The sequence below is a fragment of the Stegostoma tigrinum genome, chromosome 17 (assembly GCF_030684315.1).
Source record: "Stegostoma tigrinum isolate sSteTig4 chromosome 17, sSteTig4.hap1, whole genome shotgun sequence".
Taxonomy (NCBI): Eukaryota; Metazoa; Chordata; class Chondrichthyes; order Orectolobiformes; family Stegostomatidae; genus Stegostoma; species Stegostoma tigrinum.
The window spans coordinates 19707875-19727994 of record NC_081370.1 but is presented as its reverse complement, the minus strand read 5'-3'; the positions used below and the strand labels follow the sequence as shown (position 1 = coordinate 19727994).

General features: G+C 39.0%; 1 protein-coding gene across 2 annotated transcripts in view; it reads left to right on the top strand.

The window, feature by feature from the left end:
* LOC125459215 (synaptotagmin-7-like) overlaps window positions 1–20120 on the top strand; it is a 637664-nt gene that overhangs the window by 462039 nt on the left and 155505 nt on the right. For both annotated transcript variants that reach the window (XM_059652015.1, XM_048545304.2), the window contains one exon: window positions 1681–2043. In XM_059652015.1, the coding sequence (XP_059507998.1) occupies window positions 1681–2043 (363 nt within the window). The remainder of the gene's footprint in view (window positions 1–1680; window positions 2044–20120) is intronic.

Sequence of the window (20120 nt, the reverse complement as noted above, 5' to 3'; positions counted from 1 at the left end):
TAAAGATTGTCCTGATTGCTGAGAGGGCTTTATGATATGCAGTTCCAGAGTTCATAATTCAGTTGCTAGGGGATATTAACCTACAGCACAAAACGACCCCAATCTACCATTAGTGGGCCTTCTTACTTTGAAAGGTTCCTGAATTGATCATGTGGGAAATGAAGAGAATGCAGTAGAGAGATAAACATCTGTGGCTGAGCTTTACTAAGGGGGTTTTATAATACATGGAAGAAAGCTGTACCAAAACTGGAAGTACATGGACCTAACATAAGTTGCTTGGAATAGAGAGTGCTCTGTCTCCCTCACTAACATACATGACTTCAATGACCTAAAAAATATGGAATTCTGTTCCTGCATTGATAAAATTTCAAGCTGTTATTTAAAAATGGCAAACATAATTTTTATGGCTACCTTACACACATAAAAGTTTTTTAAAAAAATTATTCTCCCATTCGCCCTGAGCACCAAAAGTAATTGCAGTGTTAAAACAAAGTTGATATTTTGGGGATAGCTTGCAATCTGCCTATAACCATGGATAGAAGTAGAGACATGTCTTCTAAGTAATTTATGTTGACAACTTTGCTGAGGGGAGAGTGCACCCAGTACAGGTTCAGTGACAGCCACTAAAACAAGATGGATTTCCCTGCAGGGAATCTTTCATGAGTATGTGAGGTCCTTTGGTAACAAATGCTTCAATTGATCCAGTTGTGAGGTATCTAGAATAACTAATGACTGTGCTTTTAAAATTTTGTATCTTCCACAGGTATTAGAAGTCGATTGAAATAAAAGTTTGCTAGTAAATTTCTTTATAAGCAAATGTGGTTCAATCAATAGAAGACTAAAGTTCAAATTCCCTCTGCACAATAACTGCAGCAACTTTAACTTTCTCTCTTTTCTGTCTCTAATTTGTATGTTTGACATTGCTTTTCTTTATGTAGCTACACTAAGGAAATTACTACTGATTAATCTTGCCCCTATTTTATAGGCTTTTTCTTGACATCTAGCATTGAAAAACAGGATTGCCATAAATTATCAGACAAATAAGTGCTCTGAAGGTATTTAGTGTACAGGAAATTAATAAGGAAATATAATCAATATTTAAATATGCAATCAAAGTAAGGTTCTTGTAGAATAATACTTTCCATTGTCATTTCTTTGAAGCATCTCCTTAAAAAATCATTTCTTGAAAATAATGTTTGTCACTCATGGGCTATATTACGTTTAACACTCTAAAATGCTATCAATGATTTTGGTCCTGTTGCTGGTTTTGCTTACAACTACCTGCCAGTGTTGAGGGAAAGATGTTCTTTGCATAGCTTCAGCTGTTTTATTTTCAGCAAACCACTTAAGTGCTTGAGTTGAACCTAACTCACCTGTTATATTCCAACAACAAGTACAAGGCACAGACTGATCATGATGAGGAGAGCAAAAACAAGGATAATTTAAATTGGAGTTGATGACATTGTATTGTGTTAAGGCATTTCACAGGAAATGAGAATCGCCTACCAGTAATGATGTGTTAAGAACCTATAAGGGCATTTTTAAAGCCAGGTATCCAACAAACTCGAGACGCAATTACTGAACTTCACTGCAGGTGACTTCGCTAACTGTGCTTTGCTTTTTGTTTTCTCCCTTTACTCTTTCTTTCTGTTCTTTTCTTCTGTCGTGCTGTTCTGTTAGCTTGGATGAGCCGACCTTATCAGCAGCCTCCACATTAGAGCACATATCTACACCACCAGGCGATCAACAGTCGAAATGCCCACGACCTCGGACGCTGCAGAGGCAGCAGAGCCTCCAGCAGCCGCTGCAACTGCATAGACCTGCCCACAGCCAGCCGACCACCAGTCAGAGCCTGGGGCAGCTTCAGTTCCAACAGCAGACAGCCTCCGGCAGCAGGTCTCCCTACAGAGCCCAGCACAGGCCAAGTGGTACGGCAGGCTCACGCAATCGTACAGCTGGAGGTCGCAGTCGCTCCAATCCTGGGAGCTGGGATTACGTGATGGGACAGCTCCGTAATCGAGGGTTAGATATGAAGTCTTTCCTGTAAGTCTCCTCTTTTTCCTTTCCACCTCAAAAAAACCTTTCATATTCCCCCATTACAAACGTGCTTGTACTTTTATTCGGACTTAAAAGGCGTGAGAATCCCTTTCATTTCTCCAACCATGTTTTGCTAACTTTACCCACAGCAACGGGGCTGACCATTGGGATTTCGCAGGATAAACTGTAAATTGAATAGGATTTATGTTCTGAATTACAGGATCTTCCGGACAAATCACCAATTCGATGGCCGAGAATCTCGTTGCGCTCATAATTTAGCCCTACCATTGACGGGGAAATTCTGACTTCAGATCCAGGTCAAAACATATGGGGCCAGATCTTGACAGCATTGAAACAATTTCAGAGAGGCAAAATTCCCAGGATACTGTATTGTCAAAAAGCTCTTGATGCCCTGGCTGCTATTGTTAAACAGTGTCACTATTGTAGCAGAAGCAGTAGGAATTAGGCTCACTACAATTACTCAAGAGTAATGGGAAATCTATGCTGACCTTGATAGCAACGCTCTGATGCCAAGAACGTTTATTAAACTGGTGTTTTGAGATAAGATGATAAATCAGACTATATAAGTTGTAAATTGTTTATATTCCTTTCTCCTATTGTATTGGCCACTTAAAAATATACACTCAGTCCTGGATCTTGTGTCAATGGAATTTCCCAACTTTGGTGGTTAGTTGTCTTCTAAAACACACACATTTAATATTTGAAGCAGTGAAATACTGAAATTATTCTTCATCCTCTACTTAAAAGATTATATTGTTTTTTGTTTAGCTGCAGATAGCTGTCCAGTGTATTCAAATGCATGCATCAAATAGTGTTTCATCAAATTCACCATAATTAGAGTTTGTGTGCATGCGACTGCAACAAAAGCAGAAAAATATTGTGTACACAGCATCTTAAAAAGTGTGGGTCACACGTGATTCTTCTGCACTATTCCTCCATTTGATATCATGTGCACCATGGTGGAGTAGTCAAATTGGATATTAGGCACAAGCATGTTAGCCCATCAAATATCTATAGAATGAAGATCGCTTTGCTCTTTACATTTTCAGAAGTTGAAAGCACATATTTGATGCAGCATTAGCATTAACTCTGTAACAGACAATTATTCATGGAGGCAGGTATGTATGAGTTTCTACAATGGAATGCCCTTGAACTATCATGTTTTCATCTGATGAGCTGGTGAAGGCTGATTTTTGCCTTTAGCATTTATTTGCCATTATAATGTAGCTGTGATGAATTCAACAATTGTCCTGGCTTTGTACATTCCAAATGAACTATTTCAACTACTTATCTCAGCACAGTCTCATTAAGTGAAAAAGTATTACAGTTTCTTGCACTCATTAATACAAAACAAGCAAAATTCTTTTTCAACTAATCAAATTCTTTTAGTTAACTATTGCCTTATATAATCTGTCTTTCTGAAAAATTACTTCCACTTTCTGATTATCCAGTCAGAAGTGACAATTTGCTCTGGCTTTGTTCCATTGCATTATAACTGAGACTGGGTGTGCAGCTTACTGTGCTTAGTTTCCTGCACTGAATATCCACAGTTCATTAGGTGGCAACTTAACTCTGTCCTATGATTGACACTAAATGTTCTTTTTTTTAATCAAAGTTGAATTGCAATGAACATTTGATAAATAAATATAATTTTCAAAATTAAATTCAAAGTTCAATTTTTCAAGCAGCTGTTTAGTCCTGCAGACTCAACCATGGAGTGAACCTCTTTGATAATTTATAGTTTTTCAATTTATAGTTTTCTCCTCACCAGTAATTCTGATCGCAATAAACCGTGCTGTAGTAGGGTAGTGCAGAAATTTAACAACACTGCATAAAGACAGAATTGTTTTTCCAGAAGTATTTTACCATTTGGACCCAGCATCTGACTTTCGCATTCAATCCTGGTTATTGTAGGAAAGTGGTTAAATGTTCAAATTTGGAAATGGTTAGAAGCTATTGTCTGATACATCAGGGAGGCCATGTGCAGCAACTACTTTGTGCAAGACCCTGACAACTACTACGCTGGCGGTAACAGCATGAAGAATAGTCAGAAGGAATAAAGTAAGACCATCATCCAACCTTAATGGGTCAATCTATATTAATTTACATGTTCAGGTGGGAAATATTGCGGGGTTCAGTGGCTTTCTCTGTCCTGGTCTGCGAATAACACAAGCTTCTCTATCAGCTATGAGGCACACAATTGCCTTTGAGATTTCTGACCACTACAGGAATACATGACTCCAGGTGCTTGGTAATTCCTGAGTTTTTCTGATGTCTCCTATCTCGGATATCATTCCACAGTTATGCTGGAATGACTAGACCTTTTATCAAACAACAGGAAGTGCTGTTGATGACCAACACTTTGTGGTCACCAACAAGGCCTTTGATCTGGCCCCTCTTTTATACAACCTTGATGAATGATAATGTGCTCTCATACTCTGTTTTGTTCCTATCAGATTCGATTGAGCTTATTTTGAGTTGCTGGCCACTGAGTGTGATTCTGTTTCACCAACAAATTCCTCATCACTCATTTTAAGGCTGTTGATAGTCACCCTGGAGAATGCATCTGCTATTCATTGCAACTTCCCCTGCACCTATTTGGTCACATAGGCAAACTCCACAAGGTAGATGTGGAACCTTTGTATCCTTGAAGGCATGCTTACGAACACTTCCTCATGTAAGATGGAGACTGATGTTTTGTGGTCTGTTTCTATAAGAATTTGACATGAAGGATGTAAGCTGGAAATCGCTTGCAAGCCCATGTGACCAAGATACCTCCCTTTCTCCAGAACTGCACAGTGATTCTCCTTGTACGACAGTGCACTAGAGGCTTATTATAGTAACTACCTCTACATGTCTGTTGCTGCTGAAAGTGCACTGTTCCTTTACCCATAACTGAAGCAGCTGCAACTATAATAGTTAAAAACAATGAATTGTAGCCTGAGACATCTGCAGATGTCAACATGTTCTTGATCCATTGTAAAACATCCTCTGGATATGAGCTTCACCACCATTCTCACATCTCTTCATTAGTTGCCTCAGAGTTTGTTCTTCTTTACTAATTGTGATTTTTTTTTTAAAAGGTTCAATAGGCCTGCAATGCTAAGAAATCATTGCAAGTCATGAACTGATTTTGGAAGGGGTAATTCTTTAACAGCATTTATTTTTGGTTGATCTGGCTTATCTCATTTCTGTCAACAATAATATGTCCCAAGATGAAAATATATTCCTTAAAAATTGAGAGTAAGGCCTTTAGACATTTTAAAACTGCTTAAACCCTCTGATCATGCTTCTCACCTGTCTCCTCATGTATCAATATATCATTCATGTGATGTATGACACCTTCTGAACTTTGTAACATATTAGGCAAAGTCTACTAGAAGATCTGGGAATAAAACAATCTCATACGCAGTCTGTTGAAGGAAATTCTCCGAAACAGTGTAATAAATGTAGGGAGCAGTCTTGATTGCTTATGTAATGACACTTGTCAGAATTAATTGTTAGCATTGATTTTAGTAAGTATTCTACTTTTCACCAATCTGGCTAACCTCACATCAATTGTAGCTTAGGGTCAATTTTTGTAGTTGGCTCTTTGTTGCATCATGTTAGGTCACCGCATATTCTGATGTACACATTGAGTTTGGGTTCAGTAATGATGCCCGAGTACCACACTGTCGATTTGGTCACCAGGAAAATTATGCCTGTCCTAGTCATTTCCTCAAGTTGCTTCTGTGTTGAAAAGTTTGGAAACCAAGTTTCTGCTGAGTCAATTTATGTTTCTAATGCGCTTAAAGAGCAAACACGAACAATTGGAATCGAGGTCCGAAGGACCACCTCTTGGCAGGTGAGTCCAATCCGAAGGGGATCACAGCTAAACCGGATATCATTAACTACTATCATTGAGGCCCCTGAGTGTGAAGTGCCATATACTCATTTAAGGATCATTCTCTGGACTAAACTGTCCTAAGGTGTGGATCCCTACCGTCTTGTGAAATTGTGTTGAGTCCTATCTATGTACATACGTCCCAACAACTTGACTGTCACCATTCGCAAGTTCACAATAGAGTCATAAAGTCATACAGCATGGCAACAGACCTTTTAGTTCAGCCAGTTCATGCAGAACATAATCCCAAACTGAACTTGTCCCACTTGCTTGCTGCTGTCCCATATCCCTCAACCTTTCCTATTCATTTACTTATCCAAATATCTTTAAAATAATAAGAGATATAGATAGAGTTAGTGATAGCTGTCTTTTCCCTAGGATGGGGAACTTCAAGACCGGGGATACGTTTTATGGTGAGCACAGTGAGACTTAAAAGAGGCATGAGAGGCAATGTTTTACACACAGGGTGGGTGGTGTGTGAAATGAACTTCCAGAGGAAGTACTGGATGTGGGTACAATTAGAATATTTTAAAAACTTCTAAAAGATCACTTCTCAACCTGCTGTGCTTCAGTGGAAAAACTCCCAGCCTTTCTTTATAACTCAAACCATCCATGCGGGGGAACATCTTGGTAAAATCAATTTAAGTTTCTAATGCTCTTAAAGAGCCAACACAAACGACTGGGATCTAGGCCCATAGGGCCATCTCTTGGCAAACTAGTCAAATCTGAAAAGGTTCACTTTTGACTCTTTACAGCTTAATAATACTCTTCCTAAAACTAGGCAACCAGAACTGGACACAGTACTCCAGAAGAGGCCTCACCAATGTTCTCTATAACGGCAGAAATCCAACAGGTTTGCTTGAAAACACAAGCTTTTGGGCCCTCACTCCTCCTTCAGGTGTGAGTGAAAGAGGGAGTATCAGACACAGAATTTTATAGTAGATGATCGTAGGTTCACGCCACTGATCGGGATGAGTTCAACAACCCTAAGATGCTGTTAACACTTCAATCAGTTGGAAGGTTTTAATTGATTAATATGTATATGTAAATCCCCCTCAGTTTCTCCCCACTTCACACGCGCTCTCGCTCTCTCGCTCTCTCGCTCCCTCCCCCCGCCCCCACACCACCCCCCCCCCACACATACAGCCACCACCCCCCACACACACATCTACACGCCTATACACACATATGGGGTGAATTTGTATTCGCATATACGTTTTATTTTGTTCAAAAAGCGCACAATTTACAGCCAGTCAGTCAATGTGATATTTTATAAATTCCTACTTTCGCATCAAACTGGTTTTAATTCTAAACGAAAACACAAACAGATTCTAAACAAGGCCTCACACCTAACATGCATTGTCTGACCTAAATTGTCACCTCTTCTTTACACTGATAAAACCTTTAACTCTCTCAGGACCATGACTTGAAAGGAATATAGAGATTTCCATATACATATTAATCAATTAAAATCTTCTAACTGATTAAAGATTTACCAGCATCTTGGGTTTGTTTAATGCATCCTCATTCCGTGTCTGATATGACCCCTCTCACCAACACCTGAAGAAGGACTGAGGTTCCAAAGGCTTGTGTTTTTCGAATAAACCTGTTGGACTACAACCTGGCATCATGTGATTTCTGACCTTGTCCACCCCAGTCCAACAGCAGCACCTCCCCATCATGCTGTACAATCTCAACATGACTTCCCAATTCCTATAGTCAAAGGACTGAGCAATGAAGACATGTGTCCTAAATGCCTTTTTAACCACCCTATCTAAATGTGACACAAACTTCAAAGAAGTATGTCGCTGAACCCCTAGGTCCTTGTGTTCTATATCCCTACACAAGGCTCTACCATTAGCTGTAGGAGCCCTACTCTTGTTTTTTTTGTATAAAATGCAATACCTCGTATTTATCCATACACTGTTTGGATGAAATGGTCTGTTCCCATGCTGAATGACTCTTTGACTCTCATATTAATGTGTTGGTATGCATGTAAGAGCATAATCTGTTGTAAGCATCATAAGCAAGTCACCCTCAACCCTGAAGGACTGACAAAGGAGAAGTCAGGTACAACATGAACCAGATTGAACTCTATCTGCCATTTTTCAGCCTGTTGCCTCATTTCATCAAGATCCCTTTGTAATCTTAGAAAACCTTCTACACTGTCTACTTTGCCACCAATTTTGATGTTGTCTGCAAACTTGCTAAACATGCCTTCTATATTCTCATCCAAATCATTAATGTAAGTGACAAACAAAAGAGGATCCAGAACCAATCCCTGTAGAACACAGCTGGTGACAGGCCTGCAGTCCGAAAAACTTAATTTGTAAAGTATATTTCAGGGGGTGGGGAAGAAGGACCAATAATAATTGAGCAACAGCTTTACTTTGAGAAACCCGAAGGAATCAACATGATACTAGTTTCTCCAAGCTATTACTTTGTGATATTTTCTTTTAAATCTAAACAAACAAAACTCCTGCAGTCAATGTCGCATTTTATTTTTATGGTCCCACATGCCATCCTTTGTTATTTACTGCCAGCCATTATCTGTTACTGAACCAGAAGGTATGAAACTGTGAGTAGCCTGTTAAATCGCAAGCTGAACCACTGGCTCCATATTCTAGTTGGACTACTTCTATCTACGTAGTGATTGCTTTTGTCTTTTGCTACAAATGAGTTGATCTTAAAAACCTCTTTGATCTTTCTGGGACTTACTACTCTGATGTTCTCCTGGCCAACCTCCCGTTCTCCACCCTTCTTATAATTGATTTCTGAGAGAAAAAAAATGTTCAAGTTACATTGCACTTTAGCATACTCTTGCAATAAAGGAAGTATAAGGGTAATAAATTCTGCAGCAACCTAGTTGTTGCTAATATTCTCTGTGCGCACTCATCATTTTTAATGTTTCAATTCTGTACCATTTTTATTAGCAAGATAATGAATGTCAAAGACTGATATTAAAAAAAAACCTTCTACATCAATGGCATACACACTGATGTAACGTTAAATTGAGTTTGTTTGTTAGATTTATAGATATTTACCCCTACTCCTGATTACTTTAACTTTTTCCTCATTTTCTTGGAGTAGCGCAATTCTTTACCATTTCGTACCCACAATAGATTCAGACAAATGACATGATGTGATTTAGAGAAACCTGTCATGGAATATCTTTCAGAATTTGTGATCATGATAAGCTTCTGTTATGAGAATATCATTTATAGTCATTCATCAACTCACTGAGAGATTCAAACCTCAAATAAGTGTTTACTTTTAAAAGCATGTTGAGTGGAATTATACAGAATCTTGCTGACTACCACTCCCAGATGTGAAGCATGCAACCTCATAGGAAGCCATTTGTGTAATACTCTCAAAACGGCTGCACTATTTCCAATATGAATGTAAGTCAATATGGTTAAAATTGAAAATGCTAGAAGTGCATAACAGTGACCATCCAAAAGAGGGAAGACCAGTCAACTGTTTAGGTAAATTTTATTTGTTGTGGTGTCCTAATTGAAAGATTGGTTAATCTTTTTTTTTGTTGCTGGATGATTTGTGCATTTTGTTGTTTTGAGTACATGGAGGCAGGCACTTTTTATGTTGTTTGAGTTTTCCCATTACTTGGCAAATTTCAGGGCCTTGAAACAAAACACTACTTTCAATTATTCTGCAACTATGGAATTTTTTTATTGCATTTTCATTGCATATCCAGGAATTGGAAGCCAGTAACAGATTTCTTGAAGAACTGTGTTTTATAATTGCTGTTCAGGATGCTGGAAGACTTTACACGATTTCACATTGTTATCACCTCAGTTGAAACTGGTAATTCTGACTAAAAATATCGGAAATCTAAAATCCCAATTAGTTGAAGAATGAAGCCACATGATTCCACTGTTTGAAATAAAATAGATCACTATACAAATGTCATACAAACCAAACATTAAATGAAGTGAAAAAGTATATCATTAAATAGATTTTTAAATGGTCACTTACATTCCAAAATCCACAATCAACACAAGTTAAACATAAATTAACAAAATTCTGGTTGATTATAAAGTATAAATTGCCATTTATTGACATGTACAACTAAAGCAGATCTTAAAAACTGGCTTGGCAGCCCACTCCACATATAAACCATCAAAGTGAGTCATAAAATCTTCCAACCCTCAGGTGTCTTCTGGAAGAAATTGAACGGCTCGTCACACACTTGGTTTGATCCCAGTCAACCCAATTCCACAGGCATGGTCTTGGCTGCAGAATATCCTGAACTCTGCTTACGATGGTCTGGATAACATCCGTCTATCAATGTTATCTTAAAGTAACTCTGTTGCTTTAAGTTTCCTTATTCACAGCTTTGGTGTTTAGACACTGCCATCTTTAGCCAGCCTATACCATGTTACTGAGATCATCATCATCATTCTTCTGAGCTCTGATTGCTGTGTCCTTTTTCATATGATCTCAACTAGTTTAAGTCCCCCCAGAAGTTTTAATTCCTGATCTCATGTTAAGTCCTTTCTTAGAAAATAGAACGATTGGTTTCTTTCTCTATTTTAGCGTCTGCCTCAAAATACAAGCTTTAAAATTGTGGATATCATCATAGTGACTGGTTTTTCATAAGCTGTGTAAAATGCTCACCTCATAGATCTGAGTTCATCTAGTGGAGAATTGAATCATAGAGTTGTGACATCCCAGGTTCAATTTGTGCAAAGTTAACTCATGGCTGCAATGGTAGTAAAACCATTAACTTGGCTTCCGCACATCAGTGTTAAATAGTTGGTAAGTATTGGGTCTGAATTTTCAGAAAAGAGATGGCCTACATCTGAGCCAATATGGTGCTGGAGCCCAGATTCCAGAAGCCCCACTCCTGAACCTGGCAGCCACCATTATCATTGGAGTGGGAGGGAAAGAGCTGGGATGGAATGCACTTTGTATATCTTTGCTTCATTGATACAATATGTTAAAGGGCCACTGCCTTCAAACTGATCCAATTTTCAGTAGTAAGATATCCAAAACATGACTTGTGGGCTTTGCGTTTTCCAGAAGGAGGTCTAAAATTGCTGGAGTTATTTAAAGTGGTATTGTACCCCTTTAGGAGATAGAATGTACCCTTTTGAATAGGTTGAGGGTCAAGTTTGGGAAAGGCCACATGATTTTTGGGATTGTTAAGAGTAGATCTGAAGTGCTTCTGTGTATCAACTCAATGGATCTGTCAAGGCATTAAAAAAGCTCCCTATAATGTTTTTAAAAAGGGAGCTTGCTATTTCGCTCTAAATGATTAACATATGCTTAGGAACTATTATTGTAGTATAATAAAAAAAACTGGATTCTGGAAATCGGAAGCAAAAACAAAAATTCCTGGAGAAGTGCCTGGCAATACCTCTGGAGAGAAAGTATTATGATGTATTACATTTTTGTAAAACAAACAAGGGCAGGACTTATACAACTAATGACAGGGCCCTGGGCATTGCTGTCAAACAGAGAGACCTAGAGGTTCAGGTACATAGTTCTTTGTCACAGGTATACAGAGTGGTTAAGAAGGCATTTTTCACGCTTGCCTTCATTGTTCAGACCTTTGAGTGTAGGAGTTGGGACATCATTATGTTGAGATTCTACAGGACGTTAGTGAGGCCTCTTCTGGAATATTGTGCAGTTCTGGTCAACCTGTTTTAGGGAGGGTATTATTAAACTAGAGAGAGTTCAGAAAAGATTTACCAGGATGTAATCGGAACTGGAGGGTTTGAGTTATGGGGAGAGGCTGGGACTTTTCCCACTAATGCATAGGATGTTGAGGGATGATCTTGTAGAGGTTTATAATATCCCGAGGGATGTAGATAAGGTGAATAGCAAGGGCCTTTTCCCTAAGATGGGCAAGTTCAAATGTAGGGGACATATTTTTATGGTGAGAGGAAAATAGATTCAAAAAGGACATGAGGGGCAACTTCTTTTAGCCAGAGAGTGGTTAGTTTGGGGAATGAATTGCCAGAGACAGTGATGAGTGCAAGTACAGTTACAACATTTAAAAGACATTTGGATAGATGCATGAATAGGAAAGGTTTGGAGGGATATTGGCCAAACACAGGGACTAGTTTAGTTTGAGAACATGGAAGGCATGTATTAGATGGGCTAAAGGATCTATTTCCATGTTGTATGACTCTATGACTCTGAGTTAAATGACCTGTGTTGAGTTCGGAAAAATGATCATTAGACTTGAAACATCAATTCTGTTCTCTCTTGAAAGATGCTACCAGACCTGTTAATTTTCACCAAATATCATTGTAGGTTTTGTACTGAATGACTGATAGCACGATATATCATTATCACAGTGGGGAGCCTATAAATTCAGTTTAATTAATAGCTCCAAGTGTTTATGAAATCTCTTAACTGGTGTTCTGAATACAATTGCTTGTTTTTATCAGACATTAAATAGTTGAAGGAAATTGCGTGTAGTGAATAAGCTTTAAGCAGTAAATTCATCAAAAGATGCTTCGACTTTATTTTGTTTCTGCACAGACCCACTGGATGAACTGGCAAGTTGTATAGGCATGGAGAGTGTAAGTGTAAAGGATAGTGAGTAGGGGATAGATTGAAGAATTAGCACTAAGCTGTCATAGGGGCACAAGTGGACAATGGGATGAATAAGTTGGCAAGAGAGGAATTCAGCTTGTCATGGAGGGTTTAAGAGGCCACTGGGGTAAGTGGGACATGGCGTAGCTTGGCACAGCTTGAGCATGGGTGTGTTTGTAGTGAGAGAGGAAGGAGGGATTTTTAGTTTGTTTTGTTTTAAACCGTTATAACAAAGTCCCAGATCACTGAAACTGGCTTTTCGTACAGCCACCCTCTGCACCCAGCAGTTCCTGTGCTAAGTCGGTTTTCTCTTTCTGGAGATAGTGGGAGCTCAAGCCAATAACTGCTGTCCTGGGACAAAAATTACATTTCTTATTCTCTATTAAAAATTTCTAAAGTCAAATCTGATTTATTTATTAACGCTTTACCCAATATAGGAAACGTTCTCTCTTGCTGAGTTCCCAAGGGAGTCATATTTAAAAGTCAAGCATGGGAAGAATACATCTATGAAGCAATTTCATTAGACTACCATTCAGAATTTGTAAACATTTAAGTGTATTACTGAATCTCAATCCTAAATGTGTGTAAAGGCGGCACCAAACCCTTACTGACTCATTTCAGTTGTCCATTTTTAAAATGTTATGTACTTTAGAACAAGCTAAATTTTAGATTTTGCTTAAGAGTAGGTTTCTTTCTTGTAACAGTCCATCCAGGAATCAGGAAAAAGCTAACAGATTCTCGAGTCATGACATTAAGGGAGGGATTTCAAAAAACGGCATCAGAAGCTTCGATCAGAAATATAACATGACCGTCTCCAGAAAGCCTTAAACCAACAGGTCATCACCTTAATGAGGGTTACTGTGTCATTATTTGCCTATACAACATTAAGGAATAATTGTCAATTGAGTGAAACCTAGTGTTTGTGTTTAAAATGTCAGCTAGAAAGAAACTAGCCAAGGAAAATATTTCATGCATGTGAATAAATAGTGAGTCTAGATCCAAAACCTGTTTTATTGAACATTATGAAGTGTGGGATGTTCGCTGTAATAAATTTTGTAAATAGATTTTTGAGGTGAAAGTATTTAAAAAGGAGACCATTTTTGATTTTGATCACTATTGTCACTTAAAGGATGCCAAAGAACAGATCATTTTTGTTTTGATAAACTCCACAATTGAAGGTAAAAGTATTCAATGGAACAGATTATCAGAGTAAATCAACCATATATGATTGAAGATTAATTCCTTTCACAGAAGAGACCATTTGAGGTTACATTTTGACCACTATGTGAACCCCTAATGAGACTCTGCTTGAACCTCTTTGCGGTTCAATGAAATTGTTTGGTGTATGTTTTTCTCCTGTGCTGTAAATAAACAGGGCAAATAATTCTGTTTGATTTAATCCAGTTACATATCCAGGATGATATGTTGCATTCTGTTTTTGAAACCTTGACTAAGTTGACAGGTTTAAAGGGTTGCAAGGCATGTAAAGGAGGTATCAATAGCCAGAATTGGTTGCTTTCTGAGCGTACTGTGGAAAAAGTATTCTGAAAATATAATGATTGAGCAATCACAAATTGTTACCAGGCCATTTATACTCAGATAACCAGCTGCTCTGTTCTGTTTATTCTATTGCGTTGATAAAACTGCATCCACAAATTCATGCAGATATGCAGCCCAGCCTACCAATGAGGTTCCCTGGAATAAAGCTGTTTCCAAATATTCATAACTTGATTTAGTTAAATTCTTTGTATGCATTTCCTATATTTTTCTTGATTAAAATTTGTTAAATACAAGCAAATCAGCATTATGCAAGGAATTGTGATTCACCTCACTTCATAATACTTAAATAAGAATTCCCACAGTTGCCCATTTGTAAACAGAGCATTATCTTAGAATTCTGTCAACATGCAAATGTAAAATATGGAGGCAATAGCTGCAGACTCATTCAAGGAACATTTGAGTCTTTCAGCAGAAAATACGTAGGTGGGAAATAGGATTATTTTGGGTGAATGATACAAGAAAAACCATACTGGGGGAGATGGTGGCATTTTGGTAAATATTAACAATCCAGAATATTCTGGTGACATGGGTTTAAACCCTACCATGGCATAATTCAATTAATAAAGTCTGTAATTAAACTAGTCTTAGTGGTGGTGACCATGAAAATCAATGTTGATTGTCACAAAAATCTGATCTGGTTCAGTGATGCCCTTTAGGAAAAGCAGTCTGCAATGTCATCTGGTCTGACATGTGCCTTCAGATTCACAGCTTATTCTTAAGTTCCTTCTGCCTGGCATCAAACCGCTAGAAGAATGTGTAAATGAATGAAACCAGAAGGACCATCCAGACGTTGACAGAAAATGAAGCTTCACCTCTCCCCATAACCCTTCACTTACAATGGCTAATCCACCTACCTTGCATGTCCCTGGACATTACCATGTAATTCTATTATGGCCAATCCACCTAACCTGCATGTCTTTGGACCTTGGGAAGAAACCAGAGTACCAGGTGGAAACCCACGAAGAGGCAGACAGCATATGCACACTCCACACAGACAGCCACCCAAAGCTGGAATCAAATCTGGGTTTTTGGCACTGAGGCCGCACACCTAACTACTGAACCACCATGCTGCCCTGACATTCTTAGATCACTGTCTCCAATGACCTTCTGATCTGTTTTAAAAATAAGCCTTCACAGAACTGACCAGAATTCATCTGCATCTATTTTAAAATCAAGCTCCAAAATTAGTAATGACATAATTTTTTTTTCACGCAGTTGACCAAAAATTAAACTGGACCGGCCATGTAAATACTGTGGCAGCAACAGCAGGTCAGAGGCTAGGACTTTTGTGGTCATTAACTCACATCCTGACTCCCCAAAGACTATCCACATGGGATAAATCAAGAATGAGATGGGATGTTCATGATTTACCTGAATGTCTGCAACTGCAACTGCAACAATACTCCAGGACAAACCAGTCCACTTTGGCACCTCATCCACCGTTTAGCATTCACTTTCTCTACTAGTGGAGCCACACAATGGCAGCAGAATGCATCATGTACAGGATGCGTTGCATCCTCACCTAAGCTACGACCTGAACGTCACTAGTACATTCCAAATCCCTGATTGCTTCTCCCAAGAAGAATAAAGACTGGAGACACGTGACATTACACTTGCAAATTCCCTTCAAATTTACACAGTGCCGTGATGTTGGACCATGTTGCTATTTCTGCCCAGCAGTTGGGTCAAAACCCAAGACTCCCGACCTAAAAACACTGTTGATGTCCTAAACTAACATGTTCACATCCCCACTCCAACCACTACACCTCTCTGGCTGTAGTAGTTCAAGAAAGAAAGCAACTCAATCATTTTCTCAAGGGCTTTTAGTTATGGCTATAAATATTGGCCTTGCCAGCAATTCCCACATCCCATTAAAGATTACATGTATAAATTAGAAACACAGTCTATTCATAAGTTGCCCTGCCATTAATTCTCCTCATTTTCTTTCATTTTACTAAAATATGTTCCGGCAATTGGCTTTAAAAACATTTTCACCATGTTCACTGTTGGCTGAGGAATACATCAGAAGTGAGTAAAACAAAACCAAACAATTATTTTAATAAAACACCCATGAGAAAGAGTTTTGTGATGTGTTAGACTTTCAGAATATAGGAAATAGTGAATATGGTGAAAATGCTTTTAAGGACAATTGCATGAGCATATTTTTGTGAGAAGGAAAAATTGGCAAGAATAAGAGATGGTGAATTTCAAGATTGGGAGTGCATTTTTAACGTGAGTAGAGAGAGATTTTAAAAATACATAAGGCAGATTTTTTGATAACAAAATGTGGAGCTGGATGAACACAGCAGGCCAAACAGCATCTTAGGAGCACAAAAGCTGACATTTCGGGCCCAGCGCTTCATCAGAAAAGAGGGAGGGGGAAAGGGTTCTGAAATAAATAGGGAGAGAAGGGGAGGCAGATTGAAGATGGATAGAGGAGAGGATAGGTGGAGAGGAGACAGACAACATGTAGTTGGGGAGGTAGAGAGGGGATAGGTCAGTCCCGGGAGGACAGACAGGTCAAGGGGGCAGGATGAGTTTAGGGAGGAAATGGGGGTGCACTTGAGGTGGGAGGAGAGGATAGGTGAGAGGAAGAACAGGTTAGGGAAGCGGGGACGAGCTGGGCTGGTTTTGGGATGCAGTAGCGGGAGAGGAGATTTTGAAGCTTGTGAAATCCACATTGATACCATTGGGCTGCAGGGTTCCCAAGCAGAATGAGTTGCTGTTCCTGCAACCTTCAGGTGGCATCGTTGTGGCACTTCAGGAGGCCCAGGATGGACATGTCGTCTAAGGAATGGGACGGGGGGTTGAAATGGTTCGCGACTGGGAGGTGCAGTTGTTAATTGTGAACTGAGCGTAGGTGTTCTGCAAAGTGATCCCCAAGCCTCTGCTTGGTTTCCACGATGTGGAGGAGGCCACAAGGGATACAGCAGATGTATTATACCATATTGGCGGATGTGCAGGTGAACATCTGCTTGATGTGGGAAGTCTTCTTGGGGCCTGAGATAGGGGTGAGGAAGGAAGTATGAGGACAAGTGTAGCACTTCCTGCGGTTGCAGGGGAAGGTGTGGTGGGGTTGGAGGAGAGTGTGGAGCGGACAAGGGAGTCATGGAGAGAGTGGTCCCTCCGGAAGGCAGACAAGGTGGGGGATGGAAAAATGTTTTTGATGGTGGGGTCGGATTGCAGATGGCGGAAGTGTCGGAGGATGATGCGTTGGATCTGGAGGTTGGTGGGGTGGAATGTGAGGACGAGGGGGATTCTCTTTTGGAGGTTATTGCGGGGATGGGGTGTGAGGGATGAGTTGCGGGAAATGCGGGAGACACGGTTGAGGGCATTCTGGACCACTGCAGGGGGAAGTTGCGGTCCATGAAAAACGAGGACATCTGAGATGTACGGGAGTGGAATGCCTTGATTACCTGGAATGCCAGATTTTTTACACAATGGTTCATGTGTGGAACGAATGTCCAAATGAAATGGTGGATAAGTGTACTATTACAATGTTTAAAAGACATTTCGACAGATATGTGAATAGGAAAGGTTTGGTGGGATATGCACCAGGAGCATGCAGGTGGGCCTAGTTTAGTTTAAGATTTTGTTTGGCATTGACGAGTTGGACCAAAGGGATCTGTTTATGCTGTATGACTCTGAGGGCTGTCAGTGAATAGCCCCTTTTGAACACTGAGGATACTTGAGAGATGTCAGGAACAGACAGGAAAGTACAGCTGACGTAGGTAATAAACCTTGAATTTATGGAATGGCAGAGAAGACTTGAGCGGCTGAATGGCCAAAACTGCTTTTATTTCTAATATTAATGTGCAAAGGAATCACTACCTCCATGACACACAATCTAATAAGAATCCTGCCAAACTTCAAGATTTTAAAATAAGAACATCTAACTTAATTTTCCACTAGTTCTACCTGTGACTCATTCAGATTTGCTACATTTGTATCCAGTTACCAGAGAAATGTTATGTCTGCCTATTCAATTGGATTTAAATTATTTCATACTATTTCTTAAAAGAGCATGATAGTTTGCTCAACATTTTTCTTGCAGCCATTACATTTGAGCATTCACTAATTAGCCATTCATCTCACTTATTGGTACTTCATTGTACTCAATATGACAACTAGATATCTCAACAATGGTGAGATGTTAAAATTAGTTGGTTGATTATTTAGCAATTTTCACGTGTCCTGTGGATAGAAAAGACATCAAGACAATCATTATTGTTAAATTTTCTTTATGCCTTTTACTTTAAGGGTCACTATATCTGCAGTTAAATGGTTATGTGCATACCTTCGTACCTATTTGTCTTTGTTACGAGCTTGCTGCTGCTATTCTGTTATTCTATCGAGTTCTTTATTACTCAGGCACATTTTTCTTCTTCTTGCTCTTGGTTATGGAAATTTCTTGCTACCTGGCTTCCATCTGGCTTAAATTTTGGCTGGGGCTGAGTTTTGATCCTTTAGCTTGAATATCATGGTGGTCTCTTCAAAGCCGCCTTGTCCTTTCTGAATTGTAGAGCTGAGATTTGAACACAAGACTGCATCTGAGGATGAAACAATAAATTTCATTATAGCTTTGCAATCTATCTCCCTATTTTTAAAGCCAAAGAATCTAAATATGACCTGCTACCTTCAGTAATATTTATACATAAATGCCTCCATGGGGTGTCTGTTCCTGTATTCAAGAACTTTGTATCATTAGTTATATTGTCTCACATTGGTCACACTTAGTCAGATGCCCTTGGAAGTCTATATGCACCACGTCAATTGTATTCTACTTGAGGACCTCTTTACTTCATTAAAAAAAAGGTTAGTATAGTTGTTAAAAGTTGAGTTATATTTAACATATTTCTGGTGGCTTTCCATAATTAATCCTGCCTTGTCCAAGTGACTTCAAATCTTGTTCCAGATGGCTGTTTCTAAATGTTTTCGCACTACACAGTTAAATTGAGTGGCCTTGCAAGTCTTCAATCACGGCATCATCCCCATATCTAACAAAGGTTGGAAGATTATAGCCAGTACATCCATGCTAACTGACCTTGCTTCCCTCTGTATCCTAGGATGTATCCAATCTGGTCCTGCAAACTTTGATCAACTTTAAATACAGCCAGCATTTCTGAAAGCTCCCTTTTAACAATTTGTTGTCTATCTAATATCAGTTCTTAATTGAATTAGGGAAAACAGATGTAAAGAATATTCTGTTAGAAAACTCAGTCATGCCCTCAGTTTCCATGCTTAGATTGTCCTGCCAGTTTTTAATTGGCCTCATTCCTCTACTTACAACCGTCTTGCTATTCAAATGCCTGTAGGATGCTTTGAATTTCCTCCCTATATTAGCTGCCAGTCAGACTCCCTCTTTGTTTCTCCCATTTCTTCTATCACTGAACAATCTATATTTCATTTCTTACTTGTATCATAGATCTGACATCTGCCCTCTGTCTACTTCATTGACTTTTTTATCATCTAGTTGTTCCAGCTTTGAATGTCCTACCTTTTCCCCTCTTTGGGAATGTAGTCAAGCTATCTTCTGTTTAAAGGCAGCCCATTAACTACATTGTTTGCCTCACAATTTTTGATTCCAAATATTTGGGTCAAGGGTGTTCTCAACCCATTGAACTTAAGCCTCTAAATATTTTTACCCCAGATTACTCCTTGTCTTTCTGCACAAATAATCTAAGTCCAATGTTCCTGTGATCATTGTTTTTGAAATGTCTGTTGCTGACTCTTATCAAAAAGACTCACTCATTTCCCTGAACCAGACCTAGAAGTGTCCCTTTTCTCATGGAGTCTGAAATGTACTGATCAAGAAAACTCTCTTGAGCTCAGTTCAGAAGAATAGAACTAGCTCTGAAATGTATGCTCACAATATTCGACTTTACATCTGTCATCTTCAACTCAATGGGTTATTACTGTATAGCCTGTGATCATTAATTGTGGATGAGGAAGAACTCTGTTTAATTTAAAAATTAGCAAGATCAATTATTGTGTTCGATTCATTTCAGAAATTCTGCACTTTATTCCAATATTTTAACTTTCAGCAGCTTTTCTG